The sequence below is a fragment of the Diceros bicornis genome, chromosome 17, assembly GCF_020826845.1.
Source record: "Diceros bicornis minor isolate mBicDic1 chromosome 17, mDicBic1.mat.cur, whole genome shotgun sequence".
NCBI classification, from domain to species: Eukaryota; Metazoa; Chordata; class Mammalia; order Perissodactyla; family Rhinocerotidae; genus Diceros; species Diceros bicornis.
Genome location: NC_080756.1, coordinates 58,062,250 through 58,078,888, shown reverse-complemented (window position 1 = coordinate 58,078,888; position 16,639 = coordinate 58,062,250). Strand labels below are relative to the sequence as shown.

The window sequence follows — 16,639 nt, the reverse complement described above, 5'->3', positions numbered from 1 at the left end:
GCAGTTGACTTGGTGGTACTCTCCGGCTTTCTACATCTAATACATCCAAAATGTTGCATTTATCGAACGCCTCCTATGCAGAGACTGAGCTAGGCACTTAACACATACCATTTCAGGGCATCTGAGAAACGACCTGTTAACAGATAAACTGAAGCATATTAAAAATTTTAAGAGTTTATCTGAGCAAAAATTGATTCGAATCGGCAGCATCCCATCCAGCAGGCAGAAAGGAGGTCTGGTTGCTGTACAAAAGGAAGACTTGTATAGGGAGAAGGAGTGGGAACTAGGAAGCTATACTAGGAAAGAAGCGGGTTGGTGATGACAAGGTCACTGTACTTCAGGGATGGCAGGGGTCCAGCAGGCAGACGAACTTACCAGTGCTCATCAGACAATTTGTGATTGACTGGGTTAAGATGCCATTTCTGGGAGAGCAGAAACTATCATTTAGTTAAGTCTCAGTTTGGTGGCGTGGGGCTATGTGACTCCATTTTGGGCCTGTTGTCTTATGGTGAACAAACCCCAAGAGCGTAGAGATGACCCCCGGTTTGTAGCTGGGGAACAGACTCCGCCCATGTACCCAGGGCCACCCTGTTAGTAACCAGCAGAGCCTGTACTCCTGGTACTCTTCTGCCTCTCCAATTCACTGAGACTCCAATACAAAATACACACAGTCCGGGGTCTATTTTTGGGAACTGATGGCATTCTGCTTCCAATTATCCTGATAACCACCTCACGTGGACAGACGTCCCTCCTGGAAGACCTCACCCTGGCGGTTTCCGAGGGGAGTCACTACAGAGACCATTCCCATCACACAAAGGCAGCCCTGGGCCCCAGGACTTCTGCCCTGGGCCCGGAGAATGGTAGCCATGAAAGGCAAATGGGCTTCAGTGGAAAACAAGCAATTATTCCAGCAGCCACATTTCCCACAAGGCACTGGTGCAAAAAGGGAACAAGGAAGAAAGGTGGCACCCTCCGCACAGTGGCTGGAACACAAAGCGCACCGCCGTGTTTCTGCCTCCTTGATTCAGACCCATGCGGTACGGACGCCACGCCAACCTGCAGACCGGATTGTGTTCCTCCCCCTCAGTAGCTCATGTACATATTTGCTCTAAAGGAGGCAGAATTTGCCCATGGGTGGTCTTTGATTCGGAAGAAGTCAACCCCAGAGTGGTGACTCACAGAAAACAAAGGTGGCTTGACTCATTCCATGCTCAGAAGGGGAGGTGTGTGCAGAATTCACTTACCCAGAAGAAGAAGTTAAAGACAAAGAGTAGATACTTCAGGTAGACGATCAGCCAGTCGTCCTGCTCAGCCTTGTAATGGGCCATGGCTGCTGGGCCTGCAAAGAAGACACACGTGCTGGGCTGGGGTCTACGGGAGCCACCTTGCCCTCCCGGAGCCAGAGCTGCTCGACAGGGTTTACTTCAAAGCGCCTACTAGTGCGTGTCTGGCCAGGTGGGTCTGAGGCCGTGGGTGTGCAACCAGGAGCAAAGACCAGGCAAATGCAAAGGCTACTGGACTCGCAATGGAGGTGAACTGGGCAGAATTTTCTAGACCTTTGGATCCTGGTTTTGTCCTTTGACAAGTCTAACCTCTGAGTCTTCCTACAGACTTTGCACTGGTGTTCTTATTGTCTTCTCCTGTCTCATCAGGGTCGCAGGACAAAGTCTACCTGTCCTCCACACACGTGCGCACACACACACACGCTAGGCATGCCTGCTTTGCACTGGAATCCTGCACTCTGCATCACTGAACAGGCCCTTTGCACGCACAGGTGAGGCATGAGCCCCAACTCAGAGGGTCTGCTGGAAACGACCTCTACGATAACCCAGTTCACCCCATTGTGCCTGCACCTCGACTTTCCAAATAAGGAGGCAGGATGCAGGCCAGATGGTTTGGCCGGAAGAAGTACAAGAGCTCTGGAGTCTGGCTCCCTGGGTTCAAACCCTGATGTGTCACAAGATCTGGAAGACCTGGGTGGGTTATGTAAACCCCCATCCTTAGTGTCCCCACCTGGAATGGAGATAAGGCTGATGCTGCATTGTGGGGCTGTTCTGAAGACTAATGGGATCATCTATGTGAGCGTTTAGCACAGTCCTTGGCACACAGTAAGTGCTCAGTAAACGTTAGCTATGATTATTTCACATAGCAGGGACTAGAACCCAGGACTCCAGCCCTCAAACTCCTGGTCTTTGCCCCAGGACCATGCTCCCTCCCCTTGTCCTGATGCTCACTGATGGGCCCTCTGGGACCCGTGACAGGGATGGGGTGAGGGAGATAGAGAAGGCCCCCTGCGCCAGGTAATCCTGTTCGCTTCTGTGAGCCTGACCACAGCCTGTGGGCTCCTCTTCTTCTTGGGCTCCGCGTCCCAGGCACCTGCACACACTCCCTCACTCAGAGCAGCTGCTCCTTAAGAAACTGCCCCCCTTTCAGGGGCCTCTTTTATTTCAGAACCATAGCAATGAGGCATGGGCTTACCCATTTCCGTCTCCTTCTCCCTCACTCCCCACCCCAGGTCGGGCCCTCCCGCCTCCGTGCTGCGCCGTCTCCTGGCTGGTGCCAGGCCAGCCCCGATGACTTCCCCGAGCCACTGCACTGCCTATTATTCCGAGCCCATGGGCTCCTGACACAGGGAGAGAGGAAGAGAGAGAAGGGAAGGGGCTGTCTTATTCGGGATTTCTATTTGCAGACCTTGAAGAAGGTAATTTAAGACTTTTAGTCTTCTTGTTAAAAAAAGACAAAACCCATTTTTCTCCGATTTAGTCTGAGAGGCAGGTTGGTGGAAAAAAACACAGAAGGAGAAAAAAGGAAGCCTGTAAAAAAAGTGTAAAAGCTGGAGATAGATGAGGTCAGCCAGGCGACTGGAACGGGAGCCACTACATGGTCATCACACAGGTGGCCCTGATGAGAGACCCTCTGGGCCACGCAGGCCATTTGTGAACTGTCTGGGGCCAGGCTCTCCTGTCTCACTCTCTTCTCCCTCTGCCTGCCCTCCCCTCCCCACCAGGGTCCACCGGACCCCTGCCCCAGAACCTCCTCTAGACCTGCTAACCAAGGGGTCAGGACCCTCTAAAGGAAAATCGTATTTTTAAAAAAGGAGTTCAGGTAGAAGACAGGATTTAACAAAAAGAAACACATTCCTAATGGTAAAAGTTCAGCCATCAGTGGTAGAGAAGATAGCACCACAGAGTGTCAGGGTCAGGGAAACCTCTGGGCTCACTGAATTCACCCTTCTGCAGAAGGAAGGAGGAAATTAATACGTCTGAGTTAAGACATACGTTTTTAAATGACCTCTCTAATGTCACATGACTAACTGGTGGTAGCAGTTTCCTATGCCCCCTTCTCAGCAGTCCTTCCCCCACTGTGCCCCCACCATATGTGGGGCCCTGTGCTGGGGGTGGCAGAGGTCCCAAAGAAGTGTCAGGACCAGCTTGGAGCCAGATGCCTGGATCTGAAAGCTAGCCTTATCATTCACCGGCTGTGTGACCTTGGGCAAGTACTTAACCTCTCTGTGCAGCTCACATTTATTGAACACTTATGGTGTGCCAGGCAAAGGACTAAGTGGTTCACATGTATTATCTTGTCCCATCTTCCCAGTGGCCCTATGAAGTAGGGTTATTCCCATTTTGCAATTTATATGTTGTTATACAAATTTTATTCATGTACTACTGTCCATCTGAGGCTTAGACAGGTTCAATAACCTGCCCAAAGTCACAGAGCAAGAAAGCGGCAAAGCCGGAATGTTATGAGGAGTTTCTGACTCGGCCCACGCTCTTACCGCTGCGCAGGGCTCTCAGGACCAGAGCTGCCGGGGAAGGAAGGGAGGGAGGTTTCCCTAAGGCTCCTTCTCCCCTTCTGCTTTAGAGCCAGAAAGCCTCAGTTTCAGCTGGGTCCTTGGCCGCCTGGAGCCGCTGGCACTTCTCTGCCGGGAGCCCGCATTACTTGCTGGCTAACGGCCCACAGGCAGAAGCGGTGTCTGCAACTTCTCAGAGGCGTCATTTGTCTGGTGTATGTTTCACGAGCATTTGAACAGACTGTGAATCCTGTCACTGTGAGGTGCAGAATTCTGTATGTGTCAATTAGGTCAAATTTGTTAACTGCACTTTTCACAACTATATCCTTACTGATTTTGTGTCTGCTTGTTCTATTGTCTATTGAAAAAGGTACATTACAGACTCCGACTATGACCATGGATTTGTCTATCCTTCCTTTAATTCTTTTCATTTTTTGCTTCATATATTTTGCAACTATTTTATGGAGTATGTACAGATTGAGAGTTGTAACATCATGCTGGTGGATAGATCCCAAATCACTGATAAATGTCATTCTTTATCTCTAATAATCAAAAATATCCTTAAAGTGAGGATGGGGCATGTCTCTTTTCACCCTTTCCTTCTTTTTGTTGGTTGGAATGCTGACATAATGGCTAGAGCTCGAGCAGCCATTTTGAGCTATGAGCTAGAAATCATAGGTTGAAAAGGGCAGAGCAATCAGTTCACACAGTCTGGATCTCAGATGATTTTGCAGCTGCCATACTAGCCCTGGGCTGCTCACTTCCAGACTTAGTTTATATGAGAAAACAACAAACTCGTAGCTTCTTGAAGGTGTGTGTTTGCATATTCTATTACCCACAGCTAACTTCACCTTGATATGGTAGAGGGAGCGCTGGGCACAAAGGTGCGTGAGAGCATGGCGTGCAGGGGCACTGCAGATGCGGCAGTCAGACCAGAAGGTGATGATGCGGCCATGCAGCTTTTTTAACCTCACACTCCATCACTAAAATGCTCTCAGCACACCCCATATATATGTATATTTATTTATAACTTTTATTCATGTACTATTGTCAACCTATTTAGTAAATACCATCAAAGCTTAATTACTTTTTTTAAAGATAAAAATAATTAGGAACAGGAATTCTATGTAGATTGTCTGTCTCCACTTTGGGGCCCATGCCCAGAAGCCAGGGGAGAGGGGCGGGCCACAGTGCCACATGCTGCCGAGGTCCCAGCCACAGGAAGGCCAGCGAGGGCTTACCATTGCCAGAGCATCAGTGGAGGATGGCAGGGGGTTAGGGATCCAGGAGGAAATGGATACTCGGAGGTAGGTATTCTCAAATGAGAAGGCTAGGGAAGCAGCTTGAAGAAAGCCTGGGGCACAGGAGCGTTTTTGCTGTAACGAAGGGAGACTTGCGCATGCTCATTTCACTGAGAAAGATTCCACAGCCCAGGCACTTACTCTACTGCCAAGTGACACCGGACAGGTGGGTGGGGTGAAGGAGGGTGAGGAAGAAGTGCCCTGTTTCTTGCCCCTTAAAGCAATGCCCCCAGGCGGTTCCCTGGCAGACAGCTGTCCTCACGTACTTCCCTCTCCAGGACGTTGTCTACATCCGCCCCCCACCCCAACCCCCACACCCCCGGTTATCCTCAGCCCTCCCTGTGGTTAGAGTAACATAGGAGGGGAGGGGCGGAGGGAGTGGGAAGGGCCGCAGCAGCCCCTGGAGAGAAGAAAAGCAAACACGGGCCACTTGACAGGTCTCATCGCCCCCTGCCAGCCACTGGAGGAGCCAGGGCTTCCGCTAACCTTCTGAGACCATTTTCCCTGAGCCCTGGTGTCTGGGAAACAGACTGACCTTCCTAAGTGGGTTGTGTTTCTGTCCAGAGGATGGGGAGTTGGACTTCCTGAACCAATGGGAGGAAGTGTCCCCAAGTGGCACAAATAGACAGGGGTTGGGGGGGCAGGCAAGACAGAGACCCCTCCCCCAGGGGTGGGAGTCAACATTTGTTCCCGGGTCTTGGACAAGCGTGTGAATAAAAGAAGAGGTGGCTGTGTCTTCTCGACCCCCGCTTCCACCGAGCTGACCTCTTCCTTGGCCTCTGAAAAGACCGGCTGCACCCTCCCCTCCTCTGGGCCTCTGCTGGGGCTGTGCCCAGACCCTGAAGTACCAGCTCGCCTGCCGGTCCAAATGCCAGGTTCACAGGAGCCCATCCTGTCCGATGGTGGCTGTCCCCCCTCCCCTGCCTGACTGCGGTGCCCACTGACGACAGCAGTTGGTTTGGGTCCTTTTGGTACCTTTTTCCTTCTAATAGGCTGGCTGATTCGACTCTGGGGCACCCGCTCTGAGTCTGCTGACCACACTGGCCGCCGTCTGTGTGGGGGAGACAGGACGCTGGTCCGGCTCTACTGCTTCACTGCTGCCTGGGCTCAGGCAAGTTCTCCCCTTCTCCGGGCGTCTGTTTCCCCAGCTATTGGGCCGGCCGGTGGTTCTCTTGAGCAAGCATCAGAATTATCTGGAGGGCTTGTTAAAACACAGATTGTCAGCTGTACCCCCCAGGTTTCTGACTTACTAGGTTTGGGGTGGGATCCAGGAGAATTTGCTCCCTGGCAGGGTGGTGCACGACCCGATTTGCCCAGGACTGCGGGATTTCTCAGAACACTAGACTTTCAATGCTGACGCTGGACAGCCCCAGGTGAACTGGGATGGCTGGTCACCCTCCTCCCAGACACTGCTGCCCCCGCTGACCTCGGAAGCTCACTCTGAATCAGTGTTCATCAAAGCCCCTCCAGTTCTGAGAGTCTGTGACCCCGCACTGTACTTATCCTTTGCACCTGAACAGACGTAACTGAGTGGAGCGGGGCAGGGGGAGCACCAGGGTGGGTATGTCCCCTCACACAAGGAGGCAGCGCCCGTTGAGACATCAGAGATTCCCCAGACAGCCTGGAAACGCAGCCTCAGGGCACCTGCCCTCCAGCCGAGGCTCTGCCTGCAGACAAAGCTGGGATTCAGGGGCTGCTGATGGCGCGGTCAGGACCCACCCATAAGACATCTCAGAAAAGCCACCGCAAACGCCGTGATGGTGAAGTTGGATTTGGGGGACTGTCGTCAGACCAGATGTAAAGTCATGGGCCGTGAGACTGGGGGATTATTGTCTCTCCTACTGCCCCCTACCCCCTAAGTGAATGAGTCTCAAAGTGCAGAGAAGATGAGGGACCTGTAGAAAGGCCAGCTGGCTGGCCAGAGGTGGGAACCGCCGGTGAGCAGGGCGAGGTTCGGCCAGGGCAGGTGCCCAGGAGCAGAGTAGACCAGGCTGGGCGGTGGGGTGGGGGCAGAGCTGAGTCCTGTAATGTGATGGGCAGCAGGGGGAGTGCTGGGGAGCTACTGTATGAGCTGCACCAAAACAGGAGGCACTGTCAGCCCGGGGGCTGGCCGCGTCCTTCACTCACTCCACAAACAGGCACGAGTCCCCACTCCGTGCAGGGGCTGCACTTAGACCCTCTGCAGTTAGTCCCTAAGGAGCTCACAATAACCACGGTGGTGGGGTCCAGGCATATACGTAACCTCCAAACCCTGACACCAGCACAGAGAAAGTGGCATTAATTCTGCTAGATTGGGACAGTGGGGAGAGGGGCATTTAATCTGGTCTTTGAGGCCAGGCAGGGTGTCTGCAGGCAGAAAAGCAGGCAAGGCTGCTCAGGCAGAGGGGACAGTGTGAGCAGAGACCAGGCACGGTGGTCTGGGCTGCAGAAAAGGCTAGAAAATCAGGTTGGGGGCTGGCCGCACTTAGTTGTGGCTCCTCCCCTTCCCCACACTCTACTCCTGGGATCTCACCAACCTCTTATTCTCTGTCTGCTCCCATCAGCAAGAGCTCAGGTCGGGGTGCCTCGACTCTCCATTCCCTAGGGGGAGAGCACCCCACACCAGGGCAGGGGAGGGGCTCCTGGGGAGCTTGGTGATCCTAAAATAAAAACTAAACCAGCGTGCGTTTGCTATGGAAAAACGGGACCCCATCCAGCCCCACTCCTTCAGTGAAATAAGTGCCAATTTCCACCTCCCAGTTCTGGGCCAGCAAGAGGCCACGCCTGCACTATGGTCCAACAGCTGGACAGGCAACTTCAGTCTGAGTGGTTTAATTTATAACTTAATGCAGGCTTCTGACGAAACCTCGCTGCAGTCCCGCATGGTGTGTCCTTCCTGTGCAGACAGTCTTGTCCTTCTCTGTCCTGTCTCCCTCTTATCTCATTTCCACTCGCCTGATCCGTTCCTGGCAGGTAGACAGCCCCTCTGAAGCCGTCAGAAACGTGGGGCTTCCTCAGGCCCTCTAAGGGGACAGTCGGAAGGAGCCAAGGCATGCTCGCTCAGTCAGTCCCTCTGAGAGTGAGGAAGCTAGCCCCGGGGTGGGTGGGGGACCACACTGTGGCCAGAGTCACACTGCAGATTAGCCGCAGGGCAGGGACTTGGTCTCTTGTCTCCATGGCCACCAATAAGATTCTGATTGGCTGACATCATGATAATGACAATAGTAACAAACATTTACTAAATACTAACAACGTGCTAGGCACCAAGCTAAGGGCTGTACGTGTAATTCATGTAATACTTAAAATGATTCCACGAGGGGATTATGACCCTTTTGCAGGAGAGGAAACCAAGGCACAGAACCAGACAGTGGAGAGATACGGACAGAGCAGGTACACATGCATTACTTTTCTTTGGGCAGCTCTAGTTTTGGCTTCTTGGACTTCTTACAGCTTGGTGGCTTAGAATGAGGGCAGCTTCCCTGGGCAGAGGCCCCAGTTGGGGGCTGCGGGAGGCGGCCAGGCCAGTGTTCTGTGGTCCTGGCAGGGTCCTGGGTCAGGGTACCATGGTGCCTTCACCACCAAGATACCAACTGATTGGGGACCCTCTGGGGAGACCACACTCTTCTCCCTGGTTCTCTGTGTCCTTGCCATCGAGGCCGGGGACCCGGCAGCTGCTAGAGTTGCAGTGAGACATGGGCTGGCCTGGGGCCTGTGGCGACCACCGGCTTTTTCCTATGTATCATCATTTTGGGTGTGCGCAGGCAAATGAATGCAGGCAACTCTTCTGGACCAACCTTAGGGTTCCCTTGCTACCCATAGCATCATGAGGACGGTGCCATGGGTGGAACGTGAATTAAAATCCTAGCACTGAGAATTCTTAGTCCCTGTGCCCTGAGAGACATGTTTTCCTAAGCACATGACTATTTTTCACCTCATCGCAAGTGCCAATGTGCACTACACGGATTAGTCAGGGCTCCACTCACAACCTTAGGCAAGCGGCTGGGCTTCTCCCCAGTTCCCTACATTTATACAGACACAGAGTCTTCAGAGGGTCTGCTTGCAGACGGGGATCACCCTCTGCTGTGTTTTTCCCGTGTCCTTTCATTTTTTTGAAGATTGGCCCTATGCTAACATCTGTTGCCAATCTTCCTGTTTTTTTCCTCCCCAAAGCCCTAGTACATAATTGTGTACCATAGTTGTAGAGTTGTAGCTCTTCTACGTGGGACGCAGCCTCAGCATGGCCGGAGAAGTGGTGCCTCGGTGCGCGCCGGGATCCGAACCTGGGCCGCCAACAGCAGAGCGCGCGCACTTAACCGCTAAGCCCCGGGGCCGGCCCTCCCTCATCTTTCAATTCCGGCCTCAGGTGAGAAGAACAGACCTACATCCATGATACGTCAAAGGAGAAAATCCTTTAGGAATGATCCAAACGAGGCACAAATGGGGGTAGGACAGTTTCACTGGTGGGAGACACGCGGGGGACAGTCAGGTGCTTCCCGGAGGCGGCAGCCCTCAGAAGAACGCGCAGCAGGAGGGGCAGCTCTGACAGCTATGGAAACGGACCTTAAGGCAGCCCTTCTCCCAACCCCACACCTCTTCTCCTTGCCTTTGCTCCAGCCCTTAAAGATGGCTGCTCAGCAGAGGCTGGGAAAGCCCAGAGCCCTGAAGGCCACCCCAGTGGGATCTCAGCGCCAACAATCACAAGTGCTTCCTTCCCCTCCTCCTGCAGAAGGCTCAGCGTCGCGGGCGACAGAGCTCCTAGAGACAAGTGTGTGCGTGAGCTGGACCTGAAAGTGGCTCGTTAAATAAACAAACGCCGGAGGCAGGTCATTCTGCCTCTGTTCCAGAAACGCATGCCTTCCTAGTCAAGGAGATGAGGTGTTTTAGGGCCCTGAGAAACCTCCTCTGGCCCCCAGCGCCTCCCCCAGACTCTCCAGCTGAGACCCCAGCCCTGCAGCTTCCGCCAGTGAAGAGTGGTGGGCCCTCACGTGGGCCGGGTCTCAACTAATTGTCTCAGTGACTGAGGAGGCAGGTGCTATCACCTCCACTCTACAGAGGAGGAGGCTGGGGCTCCTCTGGCAGAGCAGGTATCAACCGCATGTCGCTGAGTCACAGCCAAGGCCTCTCAGCAGGCTTTAAGGAGAGAAAAATCGCCTCCAACCAGAGTGGATTTCTCTGTCCAGGCTTGGTCCCTGGAGCACTGAGTCACCTCCTGAGAAGCCTCTCGTAGTGAGGATGGAGGTTCCAGAGGTGGCCCATTCAGATTAGGCAAGGAGCAGCGGCAGCAGGCTGTCAGGTCCAGCAGAGGGTCACGATGTGGGGATGAGACATACAAGGCGGCCACATCACCCAGCTCCTGGCGGAGCTGAACACCTCAGAGTCCATGTAAGTGGCTGCCCCTGGAATTGTGCAGGGCACAGTCTACGTGGTGTGCATAGCTGCTCATGGAACAAGCTGCTTATCTTCCTTCCCTCTCTCCTTTCCAGTAAACCAGAACCCTTATCACCCATCCTCCCCTGCCCACCCTGGGTGCCCTCCTTCTGATGGGGCCGGCTGGGTGAAATCCTGACTTTTATTGGAAGTTGCCAAGCAGGAACTGGGCAGCACAACAGCTCAGTGGGTGAGCAGGTAAGGCAGGTGTTTAAGGGTTGGGCTGCCCAAGCCCAGTGAGGGGGGCAGACCTTTAGGGGCTGTGCACCTGACGAAATCCCCGGCATGGATCTTGGTAAACACATGAGCCTTGACTATGACCTACAGGTAGATATCCTCCCCTTTCTTCTAGAGGATGAGAGGTGCGCTAAAATGTTCTTAAGTTTGATTCATAATGCAGCCAAGACTGCTAGTGGTCTACCAAAAGTTGTTTTCCCCCCCTTCCATTATAATGCAATTGTAGCTGGGCACCTGGCCACCTAACTAGTGGCTACACTTCCCAACCCTCTAAGAGTCTAGATCTGGCTGTGTAATAGTTCTTGACAATGGAGTGTGAGTGGAAGTGCCACTTCCAGGCTTGGATCTTAAAATGTTGCTCCTGCACATCTCCACAATCTTTCCCTTTCCCAAGAGCTGGACCAGAGATGTGCCCGAAATCTAGCTTCACCCATGCAGACAAGGAAGGCACCTCAGAGCAATGGTTCTCTAACTTTGGGGCACATTAGAATCACCTGGAGGGCTTTTACAACACAGGTAGCTGGGCTCCACCTCCAGAGATTCTGATTCACTAGGTCTGGGTGGTGCCTGAGAATTTGCATTTCCAACAAGTTTCCAGGGGACACTGATGCTGCTGGTCTGGGGACCACACTCTGAGACCACACTGCCGTTGGGGATGGTAGAGAAACAAGATGGCAGGAAACTGGATCCCTGTGCGACTTCCTGGAGCAGAACAACTTGCCTACCCTCGACTGTTACATGTGAGAAAAAGAAACTTCTTTGTTCTTTAGCCACTGTCCTGTTGCATCTGTAATACCGCAGCTCAGACTTGTCTCTAACTGAATCATATCTCCAGGAGTCAGAGTCTTCTCTGTATAATGTCTCACTTAAAAAAAAAAAGAAAAAAAAATCCTACTCTAGCTCCATCTCTAGAAGCAACAAATTAGTCCCTAAACCGACTAGTACAGAGCCAGGATACCATCTCAGGTGTAAGATTCCCAATCTCCATCTAATTGCAATGCATACTGTCTCCCAAGTCCCCCACATTTCCCCGGATCCTGTCTCCCTCTCAAGTTATTGCCAGATCCTCCTCCTCCTCTTCGCCACCACGGTCTGAAGCTTCACTTCCTTGTGTAGTCGTCTGTGGCCCACCACGGTCTGGCCTCCTCCACCACGCCTCTCATCCAAAGTCATCTCTAATTGCCAAAGCATAAGGCGGTTTTTCAAACCTCATCCCGCTTCACCTCTGCTGAATTTGAAACCACTGATTGCACCTTCCTTTTGAAGCTCTCTCTCCACAGCTGGTTTCACGGCCCAGCTCTCTCCTGATCCTTCTCCTGTGTCTCCAATTCGCATTGATCTGAACATCACGCTACCAAGTCTCAGACTTTGTCCTCTCTCTCTCAATCCACCAACTGGATTCTCTTCTGGGCTCACTGCTTTAAGGCTGGCATTCCCTCCAGGGTAAGGTGGGGACCATTCTTTGTGCTTTGCCTCTTGTCTCTCCTTTTTCAACCTCATTCATGCCGGACTCGGTCTACGTCTAACAAGCTGATGACTCTCAAAGGCCTGCTGAGCTCTAGGCTCACTCACGTGGCTACAGGTCCCTAACCTTCCCCACCAGCCCAGCCAGGCTGTGTTCCCAGCGACACTCCCATCCATCTAGCTGTCCAGTGCACAACCTCCAGGATTATGTTCAACTCTTCCCTCTTTCTCAGTGTCACTACTTCCCACCCTGACACTTAATACTTCACCACGATGCCCCCCTGCCGCAGCTCTCCTTAACGAACCTCTCGTGAATCCGCTCATTCTGCTCTTATTGCTGTAGGCCCACCTCATTTATTTTTGCAGTGGTCTGCTTGCTTGTTCATGTATCTGTTTTCCCCTCGGAGATTAACTAATTAAAATCTATTAATTCACTGAACGTTCAAGGTCTCACTCTGTGGCATATAATGTGCTGGAGATTCAAGAGAAGAGAAGGAATGAAACAGTCCTTGACCTCAAAGAGCTCCCAGCTGGCGACACAGACACATCAGTGTCACTTCAACACAATGCGTGAAGTTCAGAGAAAAGTGCATGCAATAGTGCTGAAGGGGAACTTCCGGTGAGAGCGTTCAAGGGTGAGCAGGAACTTGGCAAAGAAGGTGAGAAAGCAGGTACAGCCATCTGTCGCTTAGCGACGAGGACATGTTCTGAGAAATGCATTGTTAGGCTATTTCAACATTGTGTGAACATCACAGCATGTACTTACACAAACCTAATGGTATAGCCTACTACACACCTAGGCTGTCTGGTACTAATCTTATGGGACCACTGCTGTATGTGTAGACTGACATTGACTGAAACGTCATTGTTCGGTGCATGATTATACAAGCCACACTCAAGATTTTGGACTTTATTATGAAAGCAATGGAGCACCACTGGACTTTCTGATCCAGGGAATGAAAGAATTAGAGTCACTACTTACGAGGTTAAATTAAAAAAACCCAAATGGTTTAGCAGGTTATAAACCAGAGCCTGGGGGTGGGGAATGAGCATTCATTTAAGTGAACTCTAAAAACACCCATGGAGCCCGTGTATCTGAAGGGAGACCCAGGCATGTGATTGACGGATTTCCCGTGGCTCTGTAAGACCACGGCAGAAATCGTGTTGTCTAGGACAGTCCAGGGCTGGCCAGCCTGGTGCACTGCCAGCCCACGGCAGCTGGCCCAGGCTGCCCAATGCGTGGGTGCACCAACTGGGGGCAGAGGATGCCGACCGTGAGAGATGAAGCCCTCAACCCACCCAGAAAAATCCCCGCCTCTCTGAACTAAGAGAATAGGGCTTTAATTTTGACACACTGGGTCTCAAAAACACCATTAAAAAAGAATAATGCATTGCCTAACATACTGACTGCTCCCACTAAAACCAGCTTAATTACAGTGAAGAATACAGTCTATAATTTTTCCCACACTCAGAGATGGATCTCTACTATAATTTCCCTATCTTCTTGAATGAATGGATCTATGATTTCCACCAAGAAAGAGCTACTCTTTTCATCACCACGTGGAGACACGTGCACCAGGCCCTGTCCAGGGGGGCTGCCTGGTCATCACCCCAGGGAAGGCTGGTGCTCGGCATAAGGGGGACTGGGTTGGGGAGAGTGTGTGCTCCTGGAACCCAGGAGAGGGACAGGCACTGAGGGCAGTCCTTCCTATGATTCCCAAAGAAAGGGGAACTGCCCAAGTGAGGCTGAGGGAGTCCGCCAGTGGACAGGGTGCGGTATTGACAGAAGTGTCAGCAGACGGTGGGACAGGCGGAGGCCCGGCGTCCGGGGTTCTAATTCAGGGTTTCCCTCTTTACTTGCCAGCACCTTGGGCAAGTCACTGCCTGTCTCTGGGCCTCAGTTTCCTTATATGTACAGTGAGGAAGTCGGTGTTCTAGCAGTACATTTTTTCAAGTAAATTTTTATGTAGAACCTCAACCTATACAACAGATAGTATAGCTTCCCTAGTTGAGGGGATGTGCTAAGCCCCCTCACCTGATCACTGTCTCCCCCTCCCCCACTCACCCTAAAGCTGGAGCCACAGAGCAGCCCAGCTCTAGCACTGTGTGAGACCAAGATGCAGGCATCGGCTCTCTTATTCCTCATCTGCACATGGTCGCCCCGCACTTGTCCATGACTGAAATGAGCAAGGGGAGAGCTGGAACCAGATTACAGACCCACGAGATGTTTTCAGAACTGAACATGACCTCCAAGATCATCTGAGGAGCCCTTCATTTTATAGATGGTTTGGCTTCTGCTGACACTCACCTGGCCCCAATCTCACCTCACTTTTTCCCCTTATTTTTACTGTGGTAAAATACACATAACATAAAATTTACCACTGTAACCATTTTAAAGTGCACAATTCAGGGGCATTAAGTACATTCACACTGTTGTGCAACCATCACCACTATCTAGTTCCAGAACTTTTCACCCCCCAAATGGAAACCTTGTGCCCATTGAGCAGTCACTCCTCACTCCCCCTCCCCTCAGCTCCTGGAAACCACTAATCCGCTTTCTGTCTCTACAGATTTGCCTATTCTGAATATTTCATATCAATGGAATCATACAATATGTGGTTTTCTGTATCTGGCATCTTTCACTTACTGTAATTTTCCAAAGTTCATTCGGACTCTAGCACGTCTCAGTACTTCATTCCTGTTAGGGCTCAATAATAGTCCACTGTAAGTCTGTACCACCCTCTGTTCATCCACTCACCTGCTGACGGACATCTGGGCTGTTTCCACCTTTTGGCTCTAGTGAACAGAGCTGCCATGAACATTCATGCACAAGATTTTGTTTGGACACCTGTTTTCAGTTCCTCTGGGTAATGCCTAGAAACTGCTGGGTCATATGGGAACTCTATGTTTAACTTGCTGAGGATCCGCCAGACTGTCTTCCACAGCCTCACCTCATTTTCTGAATATGGCGTCTGCCCTGGGCAGGTGGGCCCCAGCCCACCTGGGGAATGGCAGGGCCCTGCACATCAGCACGTGGAGCGCTGCTTCTGTCTCCCAGGCCTTCGCTCACTGGCAGCTTGCACAAATGATGAGAATAATAATAATAATAATGATATAATTATTCTAGTAGTTCTCACAATAACGAAGAGGTAGGTGCCACACTTCACAGATGAGGAAACTTATCCCAGGACACGCAGCCTTGTCTGAAATACAAAGCCACCCTCTCTTCCACTCCCCGTGCTGCTTTAGGGGAGCCTCTGCTGGCTTCGAGACAGTCTGGCAGATGTCCTGCCTAGGCTCCTGGTGCCTGCCTCCCAGGAACATGTCCTAGTTTGGTCCCTGCCAGGCCATTTCATAAGGCTGGGCCACGTTCCAGTTTCTGTCATTGCATCAGGCATCTCTGATTAGGGTCCAGCTTCTAGCTGATGATGAGAACCACCTCTGCCCAGGAGGCTTCTGGCACAGCTGAGCCCTGCTCTATGCCCTCAGTGAGGGCCCCAGAGAGAGCGGGATATGAGGTCTGGTCCCAGCTCCCTCTCCCCTCCCCAAGGCAGCCCCCAACACATTTGGACACACACTGCCTACAACAGCTTTCCGGATCCCATACTCAGCCAGGGAAGCTGAGCCTGGGTGGGGTCTTTGAAGCTACACGCAGTCCTCGGGGTCTGGAGCCAGGTGACTACGGCAAAGCAACAAGGCTGCCAACTGCAGACAGGCCCAGGGGAGGAGGCCGGCCAGTGATGTCCTCTCCTCTGGGTCTGGAGTTGGGATGGAAGCGTCTGCAGGATGGCTTCCCAGTCACCCCGCCATCCACCCGTGGGTGCTCCAGCCAACAGGGGTGCTAGTGCCTTACAGAAATCCAGGGAAGCCAGAGGGCTGCTTGACCACGACCCTGAGAGCACAGGGAAAAGCTCCCAAACACCCACAGGCTCCCAGTGACCCAGGCAGGAGCAGGGCCCCGGGGACCTCCTGCACCTGGAGCTGGGGGCCCACGGGGCATCTGTTCTCAGGGGCCGGGGTGTGCCTTCACTGCTGTGTATGTGAGAAGGGAAGGCTGTAAGACACGGCTCCTCAGAGGAGTCTAGAGGATGTGGGAGGCACTCCGGGCCCCAAATCAACAGTGCCCCCAGCTCGCAGACTCAACAAAGACTCACCGCTGGGCTTGACCGGGGACCCAGGCCCTCAGCTATGGAGGCCCCAACAACGCTGCTCCCCTCCCCAGGGTGGCTCCCCAGCTCAGTGCAAACTCCACAGAGCAGCCCCTCTCCAGGTCCACAGCTGCAGCCACTATTTGCTTGACCTGACAACTTCTGAGAGCTGCTGGAAAGGATGCTGGTTAAGCCTGCAGGACACCCACAAGCTTCAGGAAGAGGTCCTCGTGGGGCGGCTTATGCATGATCCTGAGTGCAGGGAGGAGGGGGGCCTTTCTCCCCCCTAC

At 52.6% G+C, this 16,639-nt stretch overlaps 1 protein-coding gene across 1 annotated transcript in view; it reads right to left on the bottom strand.

Moving 5' to 3' along the window:
* Positions 1-16,639, bottom strand: part of TSPAN11 (tetraspanin 11) — a 69,377-nt gene that overhangs the window by 40,779 nt on the left and 11,959 nt on the right. The window contains exon 2 of the mRNA XM_058559038.1: positions 1,245-1,339. Coding sequence (XP_058415021.1) covers positions 1,245-1,328 — 84 coding nt within the window. The 5' untranslated portion in view covers positions 1,329-1,339. The remainder of the gene's footprint in view (positions 1-1,244; positions 1,340-16,639) is intronic.